The 26457-nt window shown below is 44.2% G+C and overlaps 1 protein-coding gene across 2 annotated transcripts in view; it reads right to left on the minus strand.

Moving 5' to 3' along the window:
* LOC122652385 (probable sugar phosphate/phosphate translocator At3g11320) overlaps nt 1-23084 on the minus strand; it is a 40728-nt gene extending 17644 nt beyond the window's left edge. The window contains exons 1-5 of one of the 2 annotated variants that reach the window (XM_043846106.1): nt 23074-23084; nt 21051-21063; nt 10228-10963; nt 9533-9636; nt 9186-9414 (exon numbers count right to left, since the gene is read on the minus strand). In XM_043846106.1, coding sequence (XP_043702041.1) covers nt 9186-9414; nt 9533-9636; nt 10228-10668 — 774 coding nt within the window. In that variant the 5' untranslated portion in view covers nt 10669-10963; nt 21051-21063; nt 23074-23084. Of the gene's footprint in view, nt 1-9185; nt 9415-9532; nt 9637-10227; nt 11036-21050; nt 21064-23073 lie in introns of those variants that run through there. The other variant, XM_043846105.1, reaches the window with a different exon arrangement.
* Nucleotides 23085-26457: the final 3373 nt, after the last annotated feature.

Consider the following 26457-nt stretch of genomic DNA (forward strand, 5'->3'; position numbering starts at 1 on the left):
AACACCCACTCTTCTTTCAAGCACGGTGCAAAGAACTTAAACTTCTTCTCGCCAAGGACCTCCTTGGAATTAAGCTCAAAAAGATAGTGGGATTGTTTCTCCTCCAGCAGATTGACGTTGATGATATCCTTGGTCCTTATCCAAACTCAACGGAGTTGAGTTCTTTTCAAAGGAGGAGAATTGACGCAATGGTGTTATGATGCAGAAGCCGAAACCATGATTAATTTGGCTGTTCTTTGATTTTTCGTTGGAGCCTTTTTATTTGTTTGTTCTTTTAGCCTAGGGTTAAAACAGTCTTTTTCATGGTTTATCTTCTTAGTTCCCCTCCACGATTTTAGAGGGATTAGTATTTTATTTTATTTGTTTTAGTTGTTTACACTTATACTCCTATTTAGAGTATAAGTCTATTCTATGTTTTATAATTAGGATTCAGATTAGGAATCCCAACTCCTAATCTGATTAGGATTGCTTTAGATTGATTATTTGTAAGGCCTTTAGGCCCCCCTTTATTATTATAAATAGTAGAATCGTGGGAGGCTCCCCCACCTATTATGTTTGAAATTTTGTTTCTTCTTCTTCTGCCGCCATGATCTTCTTTGCTTCTCTGTCTTGTGTGTGTCATATCAAGACCCCTTGTGAGTAATATCAAGGGCTAGGGCTGGAGTAATCCGGCGACTCCTTGCATCTTGCAGATCGGGAGGTTCGTCTTCTTCTTCCTTCAAGTTCTTCAAGGTTGCTGCTGCTGAAATTCTGCAATTCCAGTAAGAGTTACAATTTCCTGCAACTTTATCATCTCTTCTTCTTACTTCCATCTAACCTAATCGACTTCCCCAAACCCTAGCTTCATCTACATTCATCACAGCCCTATTCCCTCATCAGATTACACTCAAAACCTAACCACAGGTCCATCACAGTAACCCTCCCACTCGATCTCAGTTGCAGCCTCACCTATCCACTACAAACCCTAAATCCCTCCCTCAACATAAAAACCCAGAAACCCTAAGATCTGCCTAGACCTCACCAAAGTCCAGCCGAACCACCCCCTCCCTGCTAGGAAAACTCGACCTAAAGCCCAGGCCCTAAATCTGCTCCTAAACCCTAGTTTCAGCTTAGATCCTAAATCTGAAAACCCAAAACCCTAACCCTAATATTTCTGAATTTCTATTTCTTATTCAAACCTCATTAAAACCTATTCTAATAGACTCCTAAAATTCTGCAGACCATTACCCAATAAAACCCTAACTCAATCTCCCATTCCTAACCCTAATTTTGCCCTAGTTACCCTAAACTGCCCATTCGGCCAACCCTAAAACAGAACCTGGTCCTAAGTGAGATTTATTTCACCTAGGCTACATCATGTTATCTTAGCTAGATCGGCACAACCGGATCTGGAAACCCAGACCAAAGCGAAAATGACCCAACCCAAGTTTTTGGACCAACAAGGGTCGGTAGGGGGTTAATTAGTTATTTGGGGTTAATATTGTAAATTGCAATCTATTTAATTGTTTTATTGGAGATAGTCATGGAGTAGAGTCCATATTGGTATTGGTTTTCCAAGTTTCCTTGTTTAAAGCATTTTTCAAAATAGAGTAGGTTTTTATTATTTAGTTTGGAGTTCTCTTTATATATGTAACCTCATCGTTTGGAATAGATAATGTAGTATTGTAATTGAAGACTCAAAACAGTACTGAAACATAATCTTTTCTTAGAGAAATAAAGTCCATATTATGGAGAAACAGCATAAGTCAAATCAAGTGGTCAGATGGACTAAAAACTCAGGTCGAGTTCTGAGTTCAGAGTATAGAATACTTGCTGAAAACATCAACTCGATTCAAGAGTTGGGTCTGGAGTTATAAAGCAATCCTAGTGGTACTAGGAAAGGGTTGTAACAGTTAATGACATAAATTCCTTGAGGCAAGGTAAGCTATCTGTGACGGAGTACATGGCTAAATTCAATGAGTTAAAGATTATGAGCCGTACCCGTGAGGATCGGGAGCAAACATTGTCTAGGTTCTTGACTGGACTCAATTCCGATATCCAATTACACATGGCACCCCACTTGGTGCGTGATGTTCCCCAAGCCTTTAGAACAACTTTAGAGATTAAAAAATCCATGACATCCTTTCCCCTGAAGAAGAGTTTCTCGACTGGAGACTCGAGCTTCAGAAGACCTCCACAGTCTTCCAGAAACCCCTCTAAGCCTCCCAATAACCCACCAAGACAGTTTGACAGCAAAGACAAGGGTATCTTGGGAGCAAAACCATCAGCAGGTGGTCAAATGCGGTGTTTTAGGTGTCAAGGTATTGGACACATTGCTAGAGAGTGCCCTAATCGAAATCTCTATGCGGGGAATCCTAAGGATTATGATCAGGGCAATGATCAGGATGGTGAATACGACGATCATAATCCCAATGAGTTCATTTCTGATGAGGAGGTCGATGAGGAGATCGACACCTCTAGGTTAGGAGTTGTGCGACGCATGGTCTCACAGACCCTACCCGACAATAAGCTTGAGGTAATTGACATCTCTCGTCTGGGTGTTGTGTGTTGCATGGTATCACAATCCAAGGGCAGCGATGACTGGCAGCGAACCAATATTTTCATTACCTATACTTGCCACCAGGGTAAAAACTGTTTTGTTGCCATCGACAGTTGGAGCTACATGAATGTGGTTGCCTAAAATGTTGTGGCCAGAATAAGGCTTAAACCTGAGGCTCACCCAAAGCCTTATAAGGTTGCGTGGGTTGATCAATCCACTATTCCCGTTACATTAAGGTGTTTAGTCCCCTTACACTTTGTGGACTATGAGATAGAGTATGATGTGATGTCCTAGACATGGATGTCGCCCATATCATCCTAGGGAGACCTTGGTTATATGATAGAGATGTCACTAATCATGGAAGGTCTAACACCCATGTGTTCAAATTCAATGGGAAGAAAATTCGATTAATCCCTAGTACCCCTAAGGAGGTAAGAGCTCTAGAGAATAAAGGTAGTACTTCCAAACAAACCCCCAAGAAAACACTTAGCATCTTAAGTCAGAAGCAATTTGAAAATGAGTGTAAAGAATCCGAGGTTGTCTATGCTTTGGTTGCCATACAGAGTAATACCGATTTATCATGCCCATGATACTAAATCTCGTTTTGTTTCGGTGTTTCGGTCTGACCGAAATTTCGTCAAAATATGGTATTTTTCTGTGGGTGTAAAATGCCAAAAATGACCGAGATTTCCGAAATTTTCGAAACGAGATGACCGAAATTACCGAGATTTTCGAAATTTCCGAAACGAGATGATCGAAATTTCCGAAATATTGCATTTTTTCATATCGGACTTGCGTTTCGTTTCGGACAGGTCGAGATACTCGAAATATTAGATATCTAGACCGAAATTTCGCGAGTTTTAGTACTATGATCATGCCTACTCACTGAGACTCCTAAAGAAGTACAACCTTTGCTGAGGAAATTTGAGCAATTATTCCCTGAGGAGTTACCGGACGAGTTACCACCTATGGATGACATTCAGCACACTATTGATCTAGTGTCAAGCTCCTCCCTGTCAAATTTACCTTACTACCGTATGAACCCCAAGGAGCATGCCGAACTGAAAAGGCAAGTAGATGAGCTGCTCCAAAAGGGCTACATTCGAGAGAGTCTTAGCCCATGTGCAGTACCCGCCTTGCTCATGCTAAAGAAAGATGGTACGTGGCGTATGTGTGTGGATAGTAAGGCCATTAATAAAATTACTGTTAAGTATAGGTTTCCCATATCTAGGCTTGACGACATGCTTGACATGATGGTTGGTGCTACAATCTTTTCCAATATTGACTTGAAAAGTGGGTACCACCAAATAAGGCTTAGACCGGTGGATGAGTGGAAAACCGCCTTTAAAACAAAGGACTGCCTTTATGAATGGCTAGTCATGCCATTTGGTCTATCAAACACCCCCAGTACCTTCATGAGGATCATGTCGGAGGTGTTGAGACCATTCATGGAGAAATTCCTCGTGGTCCACTTCGATGATATTCTCATCTACAGTAAGACCAAGGATGCTCACCTTGATCACCTGAGTCAGGTTTTCCTAATACTTCGGAAAGAAAAGCTTTATGCTAATCTTAAGAAATGCACCTTCCTGAGCGACTAGATGATCTTTTTGGGTTTTATCGTATCGGCAAAAGGAGTATCAGCCGACCTCGAGAAAGTTAAGGCGATTGTAGAGTGGCCTGAACCAACAAACATTCATGAGGTGCGAAGTTTCCATGGTTTAGCCACTTTCTATAGGCGGTTCATTTACAAGTTTAGCTCCATCATGGCTCCCATTACAGATTGCACCAGAAAAGGGGAGTTCAAGTGGACTAAGAGTGCTTCATTAGCCTTCCAGGAGATTAAGAAATCAATGATAGAATCCCCAGTCCTACGCTTACCTGATTTCTCTAATGTTTTTTAAGTTGCCTATGATGCTTCAGGGGTCGGGATAGGAGGTGTCCTTAGTCAAGAAGCACACCCCGTTGCTTACTTCAGTGAGAAGCAGAATGAAGCCAAGCAACGATACTCGACGTACGATAAGGAATTCTATGCGGCAGTCCAGGCTTTACGCTATTGGCGATACCATTTACTACCGTAGGAATTCGTCTCCGATCATCAGGCCCTACGATATTTGAGCTCCCAAAAGAAACTAAACCCCAGACATGCCAAGTGGGTTGAATTTCTGTAGGAGTATACTTTTGTGCTTAAGCACAAGCCTGGAGTGGAGAACAAAGCTGCCGATGCCCTGAGTTAAGTCAATGCTTTGTTAAAGCTTTATAGTGCATCTGGTCGAGTAAAGTCCCTCCTATACAGTCTAAGTGTGCAAGTTGTTGGTTTTGATCGGATGAAGGACCAGTACCCTACTTGTCCTGATTTTGGAGGAGTCTTTACTTCCCTCAGCGGGGACCCACAGGTGCCTCATTCTTTCCTGTTCAAAGGGAGCCGCCTTTGCATTCCCAGGACCTCACTGACGGATCACCTGATCTGGGAATTGCATAGCAAGGGAGCTGCTTATCATTTTGGTCAAGACAAGACCATTCCCCTTGTTGAGCTCCTTTCCTTTGTTTTTATTTGTTTTCCATTGTTTTATATTGTCATATTCTTTTGCATGCCATTGGGGACAATGTCATTTAAGTTGGGGAGGGCACAACTTTGAACTCTGATATTTATTGCGAATTCATGCTGAAATTTTGTTCCAAATTCAATGTCGTTATCAAGAGTTATAGCATGTGATTCTAAAGTTTGTTAATGTTTTTACCAGTTATTTAAACTTAGAACATTATTTCTCTTCCATTGTTGGTTAAATTTTTGCTTGGGATATGGATTTCAATCTTTAGTGAATGTTTATGATGATTCATGTGTAACTATGCAAGCCTTTGTGGTTGAAAATTTTCCAAAATCATACATTTAAGACTTCCTCCTTAGTAACCGGGCCTCTTTGTCACAAACATTGAGTTTCGCGTCAAACAGTTGGAATGTCCATAAAAAAAAAAATTAAAAAAAAAAACAAAAACTTCCTACTCAGTAACCGGGTCTCTTTGTCACAAACATTGAGCTTCGCGTAAAACGGTTGGAAAGTTGAAAAAAAAAAAAAATTTGACTCTACCAACAACTGCAGAGCTCAATTGGTGAGCCGTGGGGCGCTTCATGCCCATGCTCACCAAGAGGTCTCGAGTTCGAGTCCCTTGGCTGGTATCTTATCCCCTCCCCGGTTCGATCCCCCCCCCTTTCTATCAACTATATATGTAAAGCTCCCAATTACCAAAAAAAAAAAAATTTAACTCTTTAATCCAGTCTTAACTTGTAGCTTATTTGGGTTGAGTAAGTAAGTCCGAGGGGTGTTTTTACACCTAATTCCTTACAGCCATTTGGCTTGAGAGTAATTGACCCAAAGCTCGCTACATGATCCATCTAGAAAGCTTAAGGGGTCAGGACATTGCATGGATTGAAGAAGTTAAAAAAAAAAAACGTAAAAAAAAAATAAAACATGATAATGAATAGTGGGCTTGTGTAACACTTGGACATTATGACATAGCTTAAGATGAGTGATTTTGAATGCATTAGTAGGAGTTGGCTAACTCGGAAGAGTTTCTTGTTCTTTGTTTAGATTTCTGTTGGATTTTATTGACATGCTTAAGGGTCCTTGCTATTGATTCATTGATGATGATTTTACTTGCTTCTGAGTGGTTAAATTAAGCTGAAGGAGTGATAAGCAGAGTAGTTTTTGTTTTCTTTCACTCGAGGACGAGCAAAAGTGCAAGTTGGGGAGTGTGACCGGGCTGTAATTATGCATTGAATTTCTATTTAATTGCTGATTTTAATTTAATATCTTTAATTTAATTAATTATATTTTGCTATTTAATTGTGATTGCAGGTGTTACAGGGTCATGCGCATAAAAGATGCTGAATAGAAGGATTTGATGCAATCTAGGCACCAGTCTACCCATGGATTGACTCACATGTGATCAAGGATGAGATGGGAAGAAGCTTCACTGAAGACCCAAGGGCATAACCGCAATTTCAGAAAATTGAGAAATTTTTAGAAGATATCCGATATTGGGCTCACACCGTCCGGAACATTAATTGGAGCAACTTTAATTCTCGAATTAGATCCATCTGGAACCAGGATGGAGAGATATTTTCAAAAAGAGGATTTTGATCAAATTTAGAATTTAGATTAAACTCTCCCCCCTTCTCTTCTCTCCCTCACGTTTCTCTCTCCCTCTCTTTCTTTTCTTTTTCTTCTCTTTCTTCTCTTTCTTCTCTCTCCCCTTTTTCCAAAATCTTTTCCTATTTTCTCTCCCTTTTTCCCAAATCTCTCATCCCACTACGGTTTCCCATCTCCCTAAAATCTCTCTCTCCTCCTCTCTAGCTCTCTCTCTCCTCTCTCCCCAAAAACCCTTGCACGAATTCTCTCTCCCATCTTCACCTAAATTCCTTTTAAAATCCTCTCTCACGTTTTCTCTTAATCACATGCTGCCCACGGTCTCCCAATTCTCCTAAATCCCCATCTTTCCTAAAATCCCTCTCTTCCCAAATCTCTTACTGTTCTCTCTCTTCTCTAATATTTATTTATTTTTTTTCTCTCCAAGAAGCTCTCCCGGATTTCTCTTTTGGGATTTTATTTATTTCTCTCCTCCGTCTCTCCTTCCCTCTCTCGTTTTCCTTTTATTGGTGGATCTAGAACCAGCAATCATCCTCGATCTAGCATAAGGCAGCCCCTTCCATCATTCCATAATTTTTCTTTTTTTTTCTAGTCTCTTTCTCATCCGCAGGTTTTTCTAGACAGCATTACGCAGAGGTCAACACCATCGTTAGTTGCCACACCATCATCTCTACAGCCGCTGCCTCCATCAACATTGCTCCAACTCTCCACCTGCGTATTGTGTTCCATGGAAGATCACTGTTGCTGCCCCCTGTCAATTAGCACCATGAGTGGCTAAGTTCCTTTTACCTTTAGGTGTAGATGAACCTTTGATAATTGTTATTTAATTTCTGGTTTAAGCATACTTGATTGTTTGATGTTGAGACTCCATCCCTTTGTGGGTGATTTTAATTGGATTATTTAGTTTAGAGAATTTGCCTCTGTGATTCATATTTTCTATTCAAACAATAGTTTTTATTGAAATTTTGGTTGCACCGATGATAGCTTATAACAGACCGAACTAAGCGTGCTAAGCATATGCGAAAGACGATAGTGATCGGCAAGATAGATTATAACTAGGATGAACTAAAATTATCATTGTGTGGTTGCATTAGGCTTGTAGCTATAATGAACCGAAGTATGTGCCAGAGTTAAGTAGTCATGTCAAAGGGGATTTGAAACCTAAAGGTTGTTTTTTCTCATCAATTCTCACTTTTGTTAATTAGTCCTTAATTTAGTTTTAAATTTTGCAAATTGCTTTTCAAAACCACTTTCACATTATTTTAGTAAATTTAGCCTTTCAGTTCCCCGTGGATTCGATCCCTATTTACCACTATTCTAATTAGTTTAATTAGGGTTTATTTTTTATCTCTTAACGACACGATCAATCTTTGATGTCCAATCAGCTCTATTTGAGGTCATACTAGTTCTAACTTTTATTTCCTTTTTCATCCCTCAACATGTGATCTTACTCCTAAGGGTCCAGTGTGCCTTTTTTTTTAAATTACAAAATTGCCACTACCATTCTTATTTGAGTTGTTTACCTTTTGGGCGGGCCCATAATGATCCCCAAAGTAGGATTTTATGATCTGGGATCGCATCATGTTTGAACCAACACAAGCAGACTTCACATGTACCCAGTCATGGAACATGCAGTTTGACATTATGAACCAAAGTTGACCACCAAATTCACTTATGAGTCAATCATATAACGTCATCCACTTTTTTTTAAGATATATAATTATCTATAGTTTGATTGCACAATCAACCAAAAGCATCTAAATACTGAGGAGGCAGGCACAAACATTGAACTCATGACTGAAAAGTAACCTTTCTTAGCAACATTGGATTTATTTATATTTTTCTCCGATCGCTAACCTAGAAAACCCTCATGTAAACAACCATTTGCAGTGAAAAAGCCTTGATGCCTCTTGGCCAGATCAAGGTCTGCAAAATTATGCACCCACCGGCAAACACTGTTCTGCAGATGAGAAATTGATACCCATGTTTACCCTCTACTGTGCTTTTAAGGTCTAGCAAAGGAAGAAGTTCCTATGGTTTTTGTGATGCAGAAATCTAGTCACCAATTTCCTTTCTCAAAGTAACCAAATATGGGAAACATAATTACAAATTGATAGAATATTCACAAGAAGTAATAAAGACAGTAGAGGAGGATATTGCCAAACAACAAATGTTCTTGAACTTTATATTCTTTAGTGACCTTCATTGCTAAAATTATTATATCCATGATGACAATAATCCAACTATTCACATGGGCTTATGATTTATTCATTAGAAAGATTTCCCCCCATTTTTACTGTTAAGAAAGCTGAAGCAAACCCTAAAAACTTGATATAAATGATCAGGGAAAAAAATGTAACAAGGCGATTAGCATGTCAAGATGACCTTAGATCTTCAATTTGCAGAAAATAGAGAATCCAAGCAGATTTACATTAACCTATTAATACAACAAATAGAATTTCATAGAAATGAGCATTTATTTCACCACAGGGACATACCTGGAGAGTCAGCGCACTGGTGTGATTGGTGACCAAGAAATTTGTCAAATTCACAAAATATGCAAGTGCAGAATTGAAGAGAAGATACCAAATGATCTTGACATCATCCCTTGCAAGCGCTAGCGCGATCCCAACCACATTTTCCTCCATCAAAAGTGTTGCAGGAAGAAGGAACACAACAGCAATTGGAGCCATGTACAAAAGGAGGTTCATGGAATTCAACTTTTCTCTGGAAACATTATTAAAGAACTTCAGTGTGTCTTTACAGTTTCATCATAACGTTGAATGTAAACCAAAGATTTGCCCTAGAATCCAAACAGAAAGCTTATACCATTGACATTCCTTACCCTTCAGAGGACAGCAAGATCCCTTGAAGTACTGACTTGAGTGCCCTTGCAGCAGTAGCACCAATACACATTATAAACCCAAACAGATGGAAACTTGGTTCACCCTGTAACCATAACATAAGAAAAACATAATAAATAAATATAAATAACTCTTGGGCTTCAAAAAGTTCATTTAGACATTAATATATTGTAAACCTCCCTGTCTGAGGACATTCACAAGTACTGACAAGATTACAGACCATTGAACCATCTACAATCAGCTGAGAGGCAGTATTACTGACAATAAAATTGTTTCATGTATTGAGGAATAAAATTTAGAATTTACTAACAAACTCAACACCAGCATCATCATCTTTGGTTAACATTAAAAGGGTATACATGTTTCACTCCAATTGCAGGATTTCAGAAGTTTACCATCCAAACATATCAATCAAAAAATGAATCTCCACAAAACCAAGTTTAGAATCAGAATCTGCTCAGTCAACACCGTTAAAAGTTTCGGGAAAAAACTAATATTACAAGTTCTTCGGACGTATCAACCAAAAGCAGTAAATTATTGTAACGGTGTTTCAAGTCTCCATTTCAAAAGACAGAGGGATGTAGGTAAAAGGTAGCTGAATTCACGAAATTAATATTAAGCAATTGGGGGTTTGGGGAGAGGGGGGGGGGGGAGCAAAACTCAATCAATGACTCACCCCGCTGGCAATGATGACCCCTGTGACGACAGGAACGAGGGTGATATAAGTCAGCCAAGCTTCCCTCTTCACCGTCATGATATAGGCGAACACGGCGGTAAAGAATGGGGTAGTGGCACCAACTGCCTGGTTGAATGACACCGGGAGGTATCGAAGTGAGACATTACCGCTAACTACGGAGGCACAGAAAATGAGACTGAGAGCAGAGATCTTCAGTAATTGAACACGGGATCGGATGGTCTGCATTGGGACTATCTTCATCCAAGCGATGGCGATATAGCTCAGCAAGGAACACGCAGTCATGTGGCACATGGTGAGGAAGATAGGGTACTTGAAGCCATAGTTGCTGAGGAGGTACTTGTTGAGCAACAAAACCCCGATGTTGGACGAGTACCATGCCGTCACGAGCCCGATCGTGAACAAACGGCTCGTGCTTTTCATCGGAGAACGGGGGTGGGAGGTTAGAATTCTATGTCTAGGGTTTCTCTTTCAAATCTGAAGATGAGAGCCTTTTGCCGCTACAAGATAGACTTGGTGGAGCCGTCTTTTATCCGCAAAACATGGATCTGTTAGGGGTAGGGTTGGGACGTACAGTGGCAGGGGTACATGCGGAAGAGAAGAGCAGCGATCTGGAATTGAGAAGGAGCATTTGCGATCCCAGAGAGCGAATGAGATCATCAATAGAGTAGGAATAATCTCCCATGGATCTGAGAGAGCTTCATGACAGATTGATTGTCTCTCTTGACTCTGAAATTTTTGGTTTTCTGAGAAGCCAAATACCAAGTTTATCACAGAATGAAGAAGAAATAATAAGGGTGGGACTTCGGAGGGAAAGGTAAACGCGGTGGAATTCTGGAACTTGAGGCCTCGAGGGGAGACTGGAAGTTTTGCTTAATTAATTATTGTTTTTTCTTCCTTCCCCTCCCCCTCCCCCTCCCCCCTTATTTTTTAACTCTCCCGCGTCCTGCAATGCGTCTTGTTTTATTTAGCACAGCCCCAGACGGAAATGTGAAAACGAGGAGCACGAGCTTCCCTCTCTCCTCCTTTCGTCCTTTCTTCCTTTCCCTCTCTCAATTCTCAAAAGGCTTTAATCGTTTATGTTTTTGGGTAAAAAAAAGGCTTTAAGCGTCAACGTCCATACTTTTGGCCTTTTCTTTCTGCATTTCATAATTGTTGTTAATTTTTTTTTTTCTCGTCACTCATCTTTAGAGTTTAGATGCATATTCCCTTTGGCTATTATGAATGTACCGGTGTCAAAATTAACTAACGCCAGCTAACCAAGGAAAACTAAACATTTCGTGGGTCCCACTTAAGCAACGTTTCAAGTGGGTCCCTTTTTCCCGACCCTAGATGACCAGGTGTGGTCATGGTTCAAGGTATCACCGACACTACATAGTATTGCTAGCTTTTTTGGGTAAAGAGGAAATTTAATTGAAACCACGCGGACAAGTAAACGCTAGAGTCATAAAACAAGGGGAAGGAAGTACAAGAAAATACAAAAAAAGGGATTGAAATCCCAGCCTAACGATTGTTGACTAGTAGCTCCGTTCGAAGCCAAGATGTCCGCAATTGAGTTTTTTTTGCTAGAATGAAAATTTATTGCAAAACCAGGCTATAAAAGTACACTAGATATCTTTTTTTTTTGGTAAGAAAAGTACACTAGATATCAAGCTTACATAGATCCATCAACTATGGAGTGGCCAAATTGTCTTACTAGCCACAGACAGGGCCTTCCGAGCTAAAGAATGCACAATAGAGTTTGCTTCCTTAGAGATGTGAGAGAAGGAGATATCTATAAACTGAAGTCTAAGTTGCTGAATATCCTTGACTATGTTTGAGATTGTTGTTGGAGTTGGTCTCTATAGGATCGTGAAGATATTGATCAGGTTGAGGCTGTATGATTCAACCTAGAGATGTGGGATGTTCCTTTTTGCTATACCACATAAGGGCCCACCAATCGGAAGCAGATACGTGGACAATAACTTGTGTTGCATGACTCCCAACGCGATGTACCACACTCCTAGTGGGACTCTAATCATTGATGTGATCGCATCGGGAATGACCCCTGAACGTGGGGAGCACGAAACCTAACTAAGGGGTCAGTGAGAGGCATACAAAAGTAGAAGTCTTCATCGTCTCGGTAACCACGAACCCTACATAAAGACAACGGGGGACCACGAAGAGGTACATTTACTTTTCTGACTCTGACTCTCCCAGTACCCACCGAACTGACTTTGGCATCGGAGAGTTCCCCCTCGGAGTCCGCTCTAGGCCTCTTCAGTGTCTTCTTCTCTTTGCAGATCTCCATGTCACACAGTGGCATTCCGATGGCAACAGATTGGCGCCGTATGTGGGAACTCAGAAGAGCAGAGTCTATAATGGTGAATACCAGAAACACTCATCAAACGGCATCAAACCATGAGGTTGCGAACAAGAGTAACCCTAGCCATGCCAACACACCCCCTCCTGAAGATCAACACCTAGCACAGCCGAACGCAAATCGCGGCGGGAGGGCCTCCAGGGGCGGAATCCGAAGGACGCAACAGCAATAAGGTCAAACCAACCGGGATCTACCCCAGCCGAATCCCCAGGCACCGGTAACCCAGGGTCAGTTCATGACTCTGTAGCAACAGTTTGAAAGGCTGACTCAAGCTCTTAGACAGAACTCGAGGGCCCTTATTCACGCTGCCTCTCATGGGAACACTCCACCTCCCCCTCCTCCATGGACTCACAATCAGGAGAACCAGAAGAGCAATTCTGGCTCCACTCACACAAGTGGGAAAAGCCACGACCGTGACACCGAGAAACAAACACAGAAAGCTGTCGATTGGAATGAGGCACATTCAAAGCATCAGCCTAAGGATGCCCTCGAAAAAGCCCCCACAGAGGACAATCTGAACAAACAATTAAAGGCGGGAGCAGATTCAGAGGATGGCTAAGAGACAGCCATTGCCTGAGAAACCTGTCCTCTCTGGGAAGACAGCACTCTCGGACGAAGTCATGGCAGTCCCCTTCCCCAAAGAATTTAAGATGTCGGCATTCGAGTACTATGATGGCACCACCGATCCTGTTCAACACCTGGAAGGCTTTAACTCAATAATGGCATTTTATGGGGCCTCTAATGCAATCATGTGCCATGCCTTTCCACCAACATTGAGGAAAGCCACCAGGACTTGGTTCACTCACCTAGAGTCGGGCTCTATTTACGAATTTAAGTAGCTCAGCACGGCCTTCGCCTCTGCTTTCACGAGCAGTCGGAGTTACAAAGACACCGGTGAGCCTTACCACTGTGAAGCAGAAAAGTGGTGAAACATTGAGATCCTACCTAACTCGGTTCAACCAGGTTAAGTTGAAAGTAGAGGACCTTGATCCCAAGGTAGAGTACACTGCTCTACTGGCTGGAATCCGTGACAAGGACCTCAACTGGGAACTCTGTAGGAGTAATTCCAGTAACCTGATGGAACTCCAAGCTAGATGTGAGTACATGACGGCGGTCGAGACCCTAGATGCAAAGATGGATGCTCAGGACGATAGGGCAGAGAGAAAGAGAATCGAGAGAGAGGGAAGGTGAGGTCGTGAAGACGGCAGGAAGATGCGGCGATGTTGGAGTAGAACCCCTCCAAAGCAGTTTAAATGGTACACTCCGCTCAACCGACCCCGCTCAAAAATCCTGATGCAGATCCAGAGTGAGAGGTACATCAAATGGCCCGCGAAGATAGGCAACAGCCTAAACAAGAAGAACAGTGAGAAGTTCTGCCGCTTCCATAACGGGACCGATCACGACACCGATGAATGCAAGTACCTCAAAGGAGAGATTGAGAGCCTGATCCAGAGGGGCTACCTAGGGTGTTACATCCACAATCGACGAGACACTTACCACCCTAATGACCGTAGAAGGAACCAGGGGAATGAACAGCATGGTCATCGAGAAGAGAGAGACCAAGGCAGAATACGTGGTGCAGATTGGAGGCGCCCCGCATCGGCCAAACGCCCCAGGCAGAACGTCCAGGAAAATTGCAACGCTCCAGCATGAGTTACTTCTACCATATACAAAGGCCCAATGGAGGAAGAAAGTTCGAAGTCATCCAGGCGAGCGAAAGCCTAAGCTCAAAGAGTCAACTCAACCGAAATTTTGAGCAAGAAGGCAAAGACCAGCCAAGTCATCTCGTTCTCTGACAATGACCTAGTCAGAATCCAGTCTCCACACGATGACGCCCTGGTAGTAACAATGCAGGTGGCGAACTTCAATGTGAAAAGGACCCTCATTGATAATGGGAGTCCGGCAGACATTCTTTCCATAGAAACCTACGATCGGATGAAGCTGGCCAGAGAGAGGTTGAAGAGGGTAGACTACCCCCTGTAAGGTTTTACAGAGGCAACCGTGAAGGTAGAAGGTTCAATTGACTTGCCACTCATGGCAGGAGCTAAAGACCAACAAACCACCGTGACTATCACCTTCCTGGTGGTCGATGTGCCCTTCGTATATAATGCTATTCTTGGACGAGTAGGGCTCAATGCACTGAGAGTAGTGGTGTCTACGCCCCACCTTAAGATGAAGTTCCCCACCAACTAGGGAGTGCATGAATGTAAAGGAGACCAGCAAGTGTCGCAGAACTGCTACGCGACTACACTGTGAGGGAAGGGGAAAGCAGGAGAGGCGCTCCCCATCGAAGACCTAAGAGATGAAAATACCCAAAGCCAACCAACCGAAGATCTAGCCCTTATTGACATTCCAGAGGGAGATGACAGCAGACAAGTCAAAATTGGGTCGCACCTCCAAGGCATCCAGCGTGATGAGATGATCGATTTCCTACGATCGAACTCGGACATCTTCGCCTGGTCCGCCACAGATATTCCCGGGATCCCCCGGAGTATGATCAAACACAAGCTAAGTGTTAATCCGACAAGAAAGCCAATGCGGGAAAAGGGAAGGAACTTCGCCCCCGAGCGACAGTTGAAGGTCAAGGAGGAGGTCGACAAATTGTTGGAAACCGAGTTCATCAAGGAAATTGTCTACCCCGAGTGGCTTGCCAATGTAGTCATGGTGCCCAAGGCAAACGGGAAGTAGAGAATATGTATTGACTACACCGACCTTAATAAAGCCTGCCCAAAGGACACTTACCCACTACCAAGGATAGACCAATTGATAGACGCCACGAGCTGTTGTCATTCATGGATGCCTATTCGGGGTACAACCAGATAAAGATGTATGAGCAATACATCCCAAAAATGACATTCTAGACCGGCGATAACTAATATTGCTATAGGGTTATGCCATTCGGGTTGAAGAACGCGGGCGCGACCTACCAGCGGTTGGTGAACAAGATCATTAAAGATCAGATCAGGCGAAACATGGAGGTATACGTCGACGACATGCTGGTGAAGAGCATAGAGTAAGAGAAGCACATAAGTGACCTCAAGGAAGCCTTTCAAGTCCTGAGAAAGTACAGCATGAAATTGAACCCCACAAAATGTGCCTTCGGAGTCACCTCAGGCAAGTTCGTAGGATTCATTGTGTTGAAATAGGGGATTAAAGCAAATCTTACCAAGATCGAGGCAATCCAAGGAATGACTTCCCCTCGAACAATCAAAGAGGTGCAAGAGCTGATAGGGCGCATAGTCGCGCTGGGCCGATTCATGTCCAAGTCAGCTGACAAATGCCTACCATTCTTCAAGACTTGAAGCATGCCAAGTAGTTCGAGTGGACGGACGAGTGTGAGGAGGCCTTCCAACAACTCAAGGAATACCTGTCGTCACCACCAATGCTAGTGAAGCCCAAAATAAGGGAAGAACTACAAATATATCTGGCAGTCTCCCCGGTAGCAGTAAGCACGGTTCTCATTTGAGAAGAGAAGAAAACCCAAAGACCAGTGTACTATTATGTTAGCCGTGTATTGCTGGATGCAGAAACCAGGTATAGGAAGATACAGAAAGTCGCATATTCACTTGTTATGGCTACTTGGAAGCTCCACCCATACCTCCAGGCACACACTATCGTGGTACTCACCAAGTAGCCCTTGAAGAAGATCCTGCAAAAACTGGAACTCTTCGAGTGACTAGTGAACTGGGCCGTTGAGCTGGGTGAGTTTGACGTCCAATACAAACCAAGGACCGCCATCAAAGCCCAAGCATTGGCAGCCTTCTTTGTCAAAAGTACTCTACCTGAGAAAGATGCAGAGGAGGAACAAATACTGGCTTGGACCCTCTTCATCAACGGGGCATCAAATTCTTCAGGAAGAGGAGCAGGGCTAATTTTGACCAGCCTAGAAGAGTTCAAGGTAGAATACGCCCTACGATTCGCCTTTCTAGCATCCAATAATGAGGTAGAGTATGAGGCATTGCTCGTGGGAATGAGACTGGCCAAGTCACTAATCGTCAGGAGGTTAGTTACCTACAACAAGTCCCAGCTCGTTGTAAGGCAGGTGAATGGGGAATACGAGGCCAAGGAGCCTAGAATGGAGGAATAATTGAAAATAGCAAAAAATAGAATGGAAGACTTTGAAGAATTCCAGATCCTCCAAATCTTCAAGGAAGAAAATGGAAGCGCCGATGCCCTATCCAAACTGGAGACGTCCGACTTTGCACTTAGGTCGAATGGTGTACGTCGAAGTACTACCACATCCAAGCATTGAAGAAGTACCAGAAGTTCTGCCAATTACAGAAGAATCATGCTGGATGAATCCAATCATCAGCTACCTACAAGGGGGCACCTTACCAGAGAGTAGAGAAGAAGCAAAGAGGGTTAGGGTCCGAGCATCCCATTACACGTTAATAGATGGAACCTTATACAAGAGGGGCCACACCCAACCCTACCTCACGTGCCTGAGGCCATCCGAAGCTAAATATGCCTTGAGAGAAGTCCATGAGGGGATCTGTGGGCAACTTCTGGGGGATAGATCCCTATCACAGAAGATTATAAGGCATGGTTACCACTGGCCACACCTACTACAGGGTGTAATGGAGTTCATCAGAAAATGCGCAAAATGCCAAATATACGCGCCAGTGTCACACCAACCCATAACTCAACTCAGGTCGATACCGTGCCCATCCTCGGCCCCTTCCCTATAGCATCCCGACAGAGAAAATTTATGATAGTCGCCATCAACTACTTCACAAAATGGGTGGAGGCCAAACCCCTGGCCACCATCACGGAGAAAAATGCAAAGAGGTTCTTTCGGGAGTCGATAATATACCAATTTGGCATACCCTATGCGTTGGTCACGGACAATGGTAAGCAGTTCGACAACGACGAGTTCAATAATTTCTGTAGCACTTACAGAATCGAACACAAAAATACCTCGGTTGGGTACCCGCAAGAAAATGGCCAAACCGAAGTGACCAACAAGACCATCTTAGATGGAATAAAAATGAAATTGGATGATGACAAAAGGCTTTGGGCAAAGGAATTACTCAGCATTCTGTGGGTCTACAGGACAACCAGTCGAGCCACAACGGGAGAGACCTCGTTTAGGCTGATATATGGCACGGAAGCAGTGATTCCCGTAGAAATCAGGCTCCCATAACCCTAAATAACCAACTACACTGAGGAGGCAAACAACGAGGATCTGCAAACGAAGCTGGATACTATCGAAGAAGTATGTGATAGATCCCAACTCAGGATGCAAGCATACCAACAGAGGGTTGCCAAGTACTACAAGTCTCACATCAAAGAGAAGGTGTTTCAGCCCGGCGACCTTGTACTTAGAAAGGCGGAGGTTTCAGATCCAAGGCACCAAGGAAAGCTAGCACCAAACTGGGAAGGACCGTACAGAGTTACCAAAGTTGTCAGGCCTGGCACTTACCACTTGGAAACTCAACAAGGAAATACCCCACTCCTGGACTTACCACTTGGAAACTCAACAAGGAAATACCCCACTCCTGGAACTCAAAGAACCTCAGGAAGTACTACAGGACAACCAGTCAAGCCGCAATGGGAGAGACCTCATTCAGGCTGATATATGGCACGGAAGCAGTGATTCTCGTAGAAATCGGGCTCCCATAACCCTAAATAACCAACTACACTGAGGAGGCAAACAACGAGGATCTGCACAAGAACCTGGATACTATCGAAGAAGTACGTGATAGATCCCAACTCAGGATGCAAGCATACCAACAGAGGGTTGCCAAGTACTACAACTCTCACGTTAAAGAGAAGGTGTTTCAGCCCGACGACCTTGTACTTAGAAAGGCGGAGGTTTCAGATCCAAGGCACCAAGGAAAGCTAGCACCAAACTGGGAAGGACCCTACAGAGTTACCAAAGTCGTCAGGCCTGGCACTTACCACTTGGAAACTCAACAAGGAAATACCCCGCTCTTAGAACTCGAAGAACCTCAGGAAGTACTACCAGTAGCGTCATCCATGCTTCATATCTTTTCACTTTTTTCCTTTTAAGTATTTGATTCATAGCTCCGCTCGCACATTTGTATGCCCATATTATTTTCATCAGAAGTAAAGTAAGTTTTTTCGGATGAGATGTGCCCCAATCAACTAAAGAAGTAACATGCCCTTGATCGGGTAGAATACGACGAGCAGGTTACCTCAGCCATGCCCTCGAACGAGCAGATTACGCCAAGTAGGTTACCATGGCTATGCCCTCGAACGGGCAGAATATGCCGAGCAGGTTACCTTGGCCATGCCCTCGAACGGGCAGCATACATCGAGCAGGTTACCTCGGCCATGCCCTTGAATAGGTAGAACAGGCAGAGCAGGTTACCTAGGCCATGCCCTCGAACGGGCAGAATACGCCGAGCAAGTTACCTCGATCATGCCCTCAAACGGGCAGAATACACCGAGCAAGTTACCTCGGCCATGCCCTCAAATGGGCAAAACTGGCCGAGCAGGTTACCTCGATTACACCCATAAACGAGACAAAACATACCACAGGCCCAATAAGCCTCACCATCCCAAGGTATGCCACACACACCAAAGACGGATATCAACAAGAAAAAATAAGACAAGTCCATTAGCAATAACATAATGGGCGCTCGGCCCTACAGAAAGTCAACAGCCATACAAAGATTTTTGTCACAAGGCCCTACAACAAGAACAAAAAATAAGAACGATAAAAAAACTGCCTCAAAACAAGAAGAGGATCACATCCCTCAGCCGGGAGTAGGAGGAAGGGTGCGACCCTCAAGGTTATCGACTGTGGGATCTCCAGCGGGTGGCAGGTCTTCATCCTCAACCTCGTCCTGATCATTGTCTGGCCCACGAAACATCGGACACTCGCCATAGTTAATATCAGGGTAGGATGCAAGAGTCCAGTCCCACACGAATGTGCCTCCTTACAAAAAGGAGTAGGTCCCTTCCTCCATGACCAGCTGGGAAAATGCTTCAGACCTCTTGAAATCTTCAACCGCTACTTGCGCCGCAGCTTCTTGGTCTTCCACTGCCTTTGTAGAAAGCTCCCTCAGCTACCTCTCAAAGTCCTTCCACCGCTTGCTCATCTCTTTTTCCAAGTACCCAATCTTCTTCTCCTGCTTGTCCCATTCCTTAGCAAGGGCAAGTTTCTCCTCAGCCAAACGGTCATACAAAATGGTCGTCTCCTCAAGGCGGGAGGTCACTTCCATGGTGTGCAACAGAGCCTGCAGCAAAGCAGTAATAGTAACGAAGTTAGGAAAAGCAACGAAAAAGTATAAACAGAACTGAAGAGGAGAGAACTCACCCCGACCATTGTAGAAAATGCCCGGGCGGTGGCAGTATCGTTTGTATTGCCCTTCAAAACTTCGACGTCCCTAGGAAGACGACTCCCGAGAACGAGCTCCCAGACCACCCTGAGATCACCTAAAGTGGTGTCATCATCTTTCACAACCCAACCCGCGGTGAAGATCACCTCGTTATGCATGAATTGAGGTGCCTCAGCCCGTGCCGGCTGTGTCGTGCCACCACTCAAAGTCAAACCATAAACAGGAAGTGAGAGGACCGTCGGACGAGGCGTTGAGCGAGTGGGTGGAAGAGAACTCTCCTTGGTGGCTGGCTCATCAATATGTACCCGCTTCCCACCTTTCTTCGATTGACGGGCATTCACCACAGTGAGGTACTTGTCTGAGTCGAGGACCATTGCAAGAATTAGAAAAAAAAATGGTTAAAATAACACCGATATCGACAAAGTATACAATGGAAGAGATCCTAAGAAGCTCACTGCGGCTCAACCCAAATTGGACCAATAAGGACTCATCCTCAATCTCGTATAAGCGAAGGCACTGTCTACCACCAGCCTTAGCTAGGGCAAGCAAAGTTTCATCCTCGGCATCAAGGAACCTCCTCTCATTCACCTCGGCGCAAACTGCAGCGCCCCATAAGGTACTAAAAGGAAACCCGCTCTCGGATCTCACAAAGAAAAACCTTCTCTTCCACCCATGGATAAATGACTTGAGCTTATCAAGAATCCTTATCCCCTCCCGTTGATAGAAGTAATACCAACCATCACCCTTGGGAAGGCTATACAGGGTGAAACAATGAATGAACAAATTCATGTGCACCCTCCTTCTATGACGGGAGAAGAATAGGAGAAAGGCAATCACCAAGCGCCAAACATTCGGAGCAAACTGGGTGGGAGCTAACTTGTAGTAGCGAAAAAATATGGTCTAGAAGCCATAGAAAGGCAGACGAAGACCAGCCTCCAAATGATCCCTATAAAGGCACAGCTCATGTCGATTCCTGAAGCTGCCCTTCCCTGGCCGCCCTAATAGTGAAAGAATCAGGGATGCTATACATATCCCTAAGTCTGACCTGATCAGCTCACCTGACGCAAGAAGGAGAAGGAATGTCCCTAGCCACAACCTCAAGCAAAGGGTCTGCAAATGCCGCGACCGTAGCACACAACTCATTGAAATCTTCTGCCTCACACTCATCGGCAGTGGGAGCAGGTGATGGCTCAAACAACGAACCCGAATCATTGGACGCATCCAACGGCAAGTCCTCAGAATCAGAACTAGAGGATGAATTCTCTAAGGGGTCCCGAGGAACAAAGGGAGACAAGCTACTAGAGGCCATAAAATAAGCAAAGAAAATGCAACTTACTTGTCACTTAGCCGAATGGAGGAGAAGCAAATCAGATCGAGCTTAGCCGAACAGAACTCAGCTGAGGAGAACTTGGTCGACTGGAACAAGGATGAGCAGAGCACCAGAGAAGCAGAGCACCCAAGACCTCCAAGTGAAGAATGAAAGAGCCCCCCACCTCTATATATAAGAAGTGGAAGGAGAAACTTGAAGGAGAAGCTGAGGGTTACCTCGGATATGTTTCCCAAGAACATATGATGTGATAACCCATCATTAATGCAAAATAATGGCTTCCCCCTAGATTGATGACAAGATAAGAGTATAGCCTGTCAGAAAAGCCAACTCAAGGGGGGCTTCCCAAGAAGAGTTGATGTGTCACCCTGCCATTAATCTAATCCCCCATTAGCATTAATGACAAAGTAAAGTCCTTGAAGCCCCAACAGCCTAAGCTGACTAGGCATGGCCGAACTGGTCAGCCCGTTGAAGGCATCAAGCCAGCCAGGCACCCCGCCGACCAGACACTACATACCAAACTTGCCCGGTCATGCACCTAGCAGGCGAGACTACAAGCCAGCCAGGCCAACCCACGCACACACAAGGCTAGCCCAGCGTACATGCCAGGCCAACCCGCATACGTGCAAGGCAAGCCTAGCAGCACGTCAGGCCAACCCACAAGCGCACAAAGCCAACCCAGCATGCACACCAGGCCAACCTCTTGTGCACGCCAGGCCAGCCCAGCACATATGCCAGCCCAGCCAAGCAGCACGCCAGGCCAGCCCGCGCACAGTAAGGCAAGCCCAGTAGCACATCAGGCCAGCCCAGTGCACATGCTAGGCCAACCCGCATGCACGCAAGGTAAGCCCAGCAGCACGCCAAACCAGCCTAGCTCACATGCCAGGCTAACCCATGCGCAAGGCCAGCCTAGCCTGTGCACCCGCAAGGCAGGCCCAGCAGCATGCAAGCCCAACCCATGCGCTAGCCGAGCAAACCTACCCGGCTAGCCGACCAGGCCTAGCCGAACAGGTCTGCCCGGCTAGGTCCAAAAAAAAAAAAGAAATGAGGGGGAGGCCGACCAGGTCCAGCTGAGCAGACCTGCCTGGCTAGTCGAGCAAGCCCAGCCGAGCAGGTCTGCCCGGCCAGGCTAAAAAAAAGAAGAAGAAATAAGATAAAAAAATGGGGAGGCCGACTAGGTCCAGCCGAGCAGGTCTGCCCGGCCAAGACCAACCCAAAAAACAAAGAAGGGAAAAGAAGAAAAAAAAAAAAAAAAAAAAAGGGGAAAAAAAAGAAAAGAAGGAGAAGAAGGAAAAGCCTTACTCCCCAGGGCCATTGGCAGCGCCCCGCGGAGTGGGGGGCATCTGTTATACTACATAATGGCCCACCAATCGGAAGCAGACACGTGGACGATAACTTGTGCTGCACAACTCCCAACGTGTTGTACCACACTCCTAGTGGGACTCTGATCACTGACGCGATCGCATCCAAAATGACCCCTAAATGTGGGGAGCACGGAACCCAACTAAGGGGTCAGGTGAGAGGCATACAGAAGTAGAAGTCTTCACCGTCTCGATAATCGCAAACCCTATATAAAGACAATGGGGGACCACAAAGAGGTACATTCACTTTTTTGACTCTGACTCTTTCAGTACCCTTCTCTTACTGTTCTGTCGGACTGACTTTGGCATCAGAGAGTCCCCCCTCGGAGTCCATTCCGGTCCTCTTTAGTGCCTTCTTCTCTTTGCAAATCTCCACGTCACGTAGCAGCATTCCGACGGCAACACTTTCCAAAGCCATCGTGAGTCTAGCTCTTAAGGCCATAACTTCTCCACAAAGCACATCAGGAAAACTTATGGGTTCAGTCAATGCCTGCATCGGAAAACCCAACTGATCTCGAATCACATATCCACTCCACTTTTTGCCCCATCTAGAGAGAATGATGCATCACAATTCAGCTTTACCGAGCCTATTGAGGAAAGAGACCACCATCGTAGGGCTAGTGCTAAACTTTAGACTTTGGGATTGCCATAAACTCGTCGAAGGCACGGTGGCTTTACTAAACACTTCCATCGAAGATCACTCCTTGTTGGTAAACACCAAATCGTTGCGCACGAGCCATAGATTCCAACATACAAAGGAACATAAACTTAAGGTCTTAGCTCCGCTAGATTTAGAGGGAAATTGGATCCGATCCCATTGTTGCAACCTTTTGTACAATTTAGGGGATTCATCTTGAGGAGCAACGAATGAGAGATGGCTACCGAACCAAGTAACTTGGGCAAATGGGCATTCAAATAGTATGTAATCAATAGTTTTAACCTCCTTCCCGCATCTACAGCAACACGAGTCAATCAAAATTCTCCTTTTTTTACTCCCTTTCCAATTAGTAGACCTTGTGCACAAGCTTTCCATAGTAAATAAGTGATTTTCAATAATCTCTTTGTAGTTCCAAATTCGCTTCCAAACTGAAGGGAGGATATCATCCCAATCATGTCAGCGGGATGACGAAGCTTGAATGCTGAGTTGCTGCTCTCTCTAGTTAGATAACAAGTGATAAGCATACTTAATGGAAAAAAGACCATTTCTAGATCCACCCCAAGTTTGATAGTCAACTCTTGGGTAGATGCTCAGGGAGATCTTAGGAATTGCCACTGCATTCTGTGGCCAAAATAACTGGTCAAGAAGCTCAGCTTTCCAAGTGTGGTTGTCATGGTCTATGAGTTCTTCCACTTTGAAGATGGTATAATCGATAGGGCGAGGGCGTTGGACTTTAAATTTCTAGGAAGATGGCAGCCACTGACTATTCCAAAATATTAATATTTCCTCCATCACCAGCGTTCCAAATAAGGCCCCATTCAGTCACTTTTCTACCAAGGATCACACTTCGCCATGCCCATGATGGCCTGGAACCCATTGAAGCATGAAGAAATTCTAAGTTCAGAAAGTAAATTGCCTTCATGAATCTCACCCAAAGAGAATCTGGATATTCCTACAACCTCCCTTTCTTTAGATTTACAAAGGTGTGGGACTAAGAAATCTAATGAAGTTTGTGTTCTTCTTCCCTTTGACCCCAAAAGAAGTTAGCCATGGCCTTACGAATAGTATCATGATGGGAAGAAGGGAGTATGAAATGGGATACCCATGTACTACCCCAGTATTTAACTGTTGATTGGTGTTTTGTAGGAATCTGAAGAAATTAAGGACTTCTGCGTTCAGACAATGATAGAGGACTTGAGGGGCCACAAGTGCCTAAGGTATAGCATGTCATGTTTGTTCTAAGTAAATTTAGACTTTGATGGTGTTGAATATATAGCATAGGAATTATCATGCTATATTGAATGGTGTGGAATCATCAATGTGTAGACGCTGAATTTTGTCACCCCCAGCGATGACGATGATCGGATGCAGTTGACCGGCAATGTCCTTGAAAATCGACACTTGATAAGAAAACATCTCCACTCACCCCATAAAGCATACATCGTGTGCACGACCCCCCCAGATGGCCCCGAACAGCCTGCGTAACCCCACAAGGTAGCTTCACGATCGCGGCCCCGCAAGGCAATGCCCTGCACTGCGCGGCCCCACCAAGCGGCACTGTGGCCTGCGCGGCCCTGCCGTGCGGTGCCACACGCACGCACTGCGGTCCTGGCGTTCAGCCCTGGGGGCGCCAAGATCTGATTTTTCCCATTTTTTGCTCTACTGCGGCTCCACACATTTTTTGTAGCCCCACCATGCGGCTCCACACATTTTTCGTGGCCCCACCATGCGGCCCCGCGCATTTTCTAGGGTCCCACACATTTTTTGCTGCGCCACCAAACCCAAAATTTGCCAATAAAAGGGGGACACCCCCCTCATTTGTAGAATCCGAGTTTGTGGGAGAGGGGGCACCCCCAGAGCTCCAATTTTCTATTTTTTCCTTGTTTCCTTGTTTCGGGGTTCTTCCCCAATCTGATTTTGAGCCTTCGAGCTTCATTCCCTTGTTCGAAGTCTGGGCTATCCAAGTCTGGCTTCCTCAACCCTTTTGCCCAAATTTGGGAAACCTCTTGTGGCATAGCCACTCTTGTGAATTAACCTAGAGCGGGGGTGAATAGGTGTAGGTTCAAAAATTAAAATAACTATGCGAAAATAAAATCAAACAATAAAGATAGAGAAGAGTAAAGACAAGCAATGTAAAAAGACACAAACAATTTATAGTGGTTCGGCCAATATGTGCCTACGTCCACTCCTCTCACCTTAAAGAGAATTCACTATAATGAATCTTGAGTGAGCAAGAGAACTCGTACAACTACTCTTGAAAATATGAGCAAGAGGACTCAAATGACTATTCTTGAGAAATGAGCAAGAGGACTCCTTCTCTTGATTTGGAGCAAGAGGACTCAACAACAATTTTAAGTAAAGTACTAAGTAGTTTAAGATTACCTTAAAACTTAGTAGAATGAGTGCTACCTCTTAATCAATGTAACTTGGATGCAAGTATGCAATGACGGAGCAAGAATGAGATTGAATTTTCTTCGATCTTCTTTGATCTTGAAAGAATAATCTCACAAGGGAGTGCTTGATTGCTTAGAGCTCTTGATTGATGATTGTTGTAGTGTATAGAACACTAATCAAGAGGGTATTTATAGGCTAGAGGCTTAGAACCAAATAGGAATCCAATTAAGAAAAGAATCCCACATTCTATAAGTAATCCGGTATGCTAGATGGGAATCCTGTATGCCGGATTACCTATTTTCCTTAAGAAACAGGAGATTAACAGTCATATTTAATTAGTCAAACACTGATCTGGTATGCTGGATTGGGATTCAGTATGTCGGATCAGGGCAAAAAACAGCCAAGGGAGGATCCGGTATGCTGGATCCTTATCTAGCATGGGTAAAGGGGTTACTGGCAGTGTTTCTCTGAGACACCCATTAATCCGGTATGCCGGATTGGGCAATTACAGTGTAATTTTGTCCAATTCCTTTAAGGCTTAACTTTGGGGTCTTCTTACCCAAAAGGGCATATGTCTTAGGGGTCAAACTACCTCCTAGGGACATTCTAAATGGATGTATGCGTGTGTGTGTGCATTACATCAAATGTGACTCAAGAGACAACAAAAATACATGTTTGTAATTCTTAGAAAGTCTTCAATGGAAAGTCTTCAATTCTTTAAGACTTTAAGCTTTCAAATGTAAAACCTTGACTTCCAAGCTTCAATCTTCTTTGAGAATAGTCTTTGAACACTTGTATATGCT

Source organism: Telopea speciosissima, chromosome 2 (genome assembly GCF_018873765.1).
Source record: "Telopea speciosissima isolate NSW1024214 ecotype Mountain lineage chromosome 2, Tspe_v1, whole genome shotgun sequence".
NCBI lineage: Eukaryota > Viridiplantae > Streptophyta > Magnoliopsida > Proteales > Proteaceae > Telopea > Telopea speciosissima.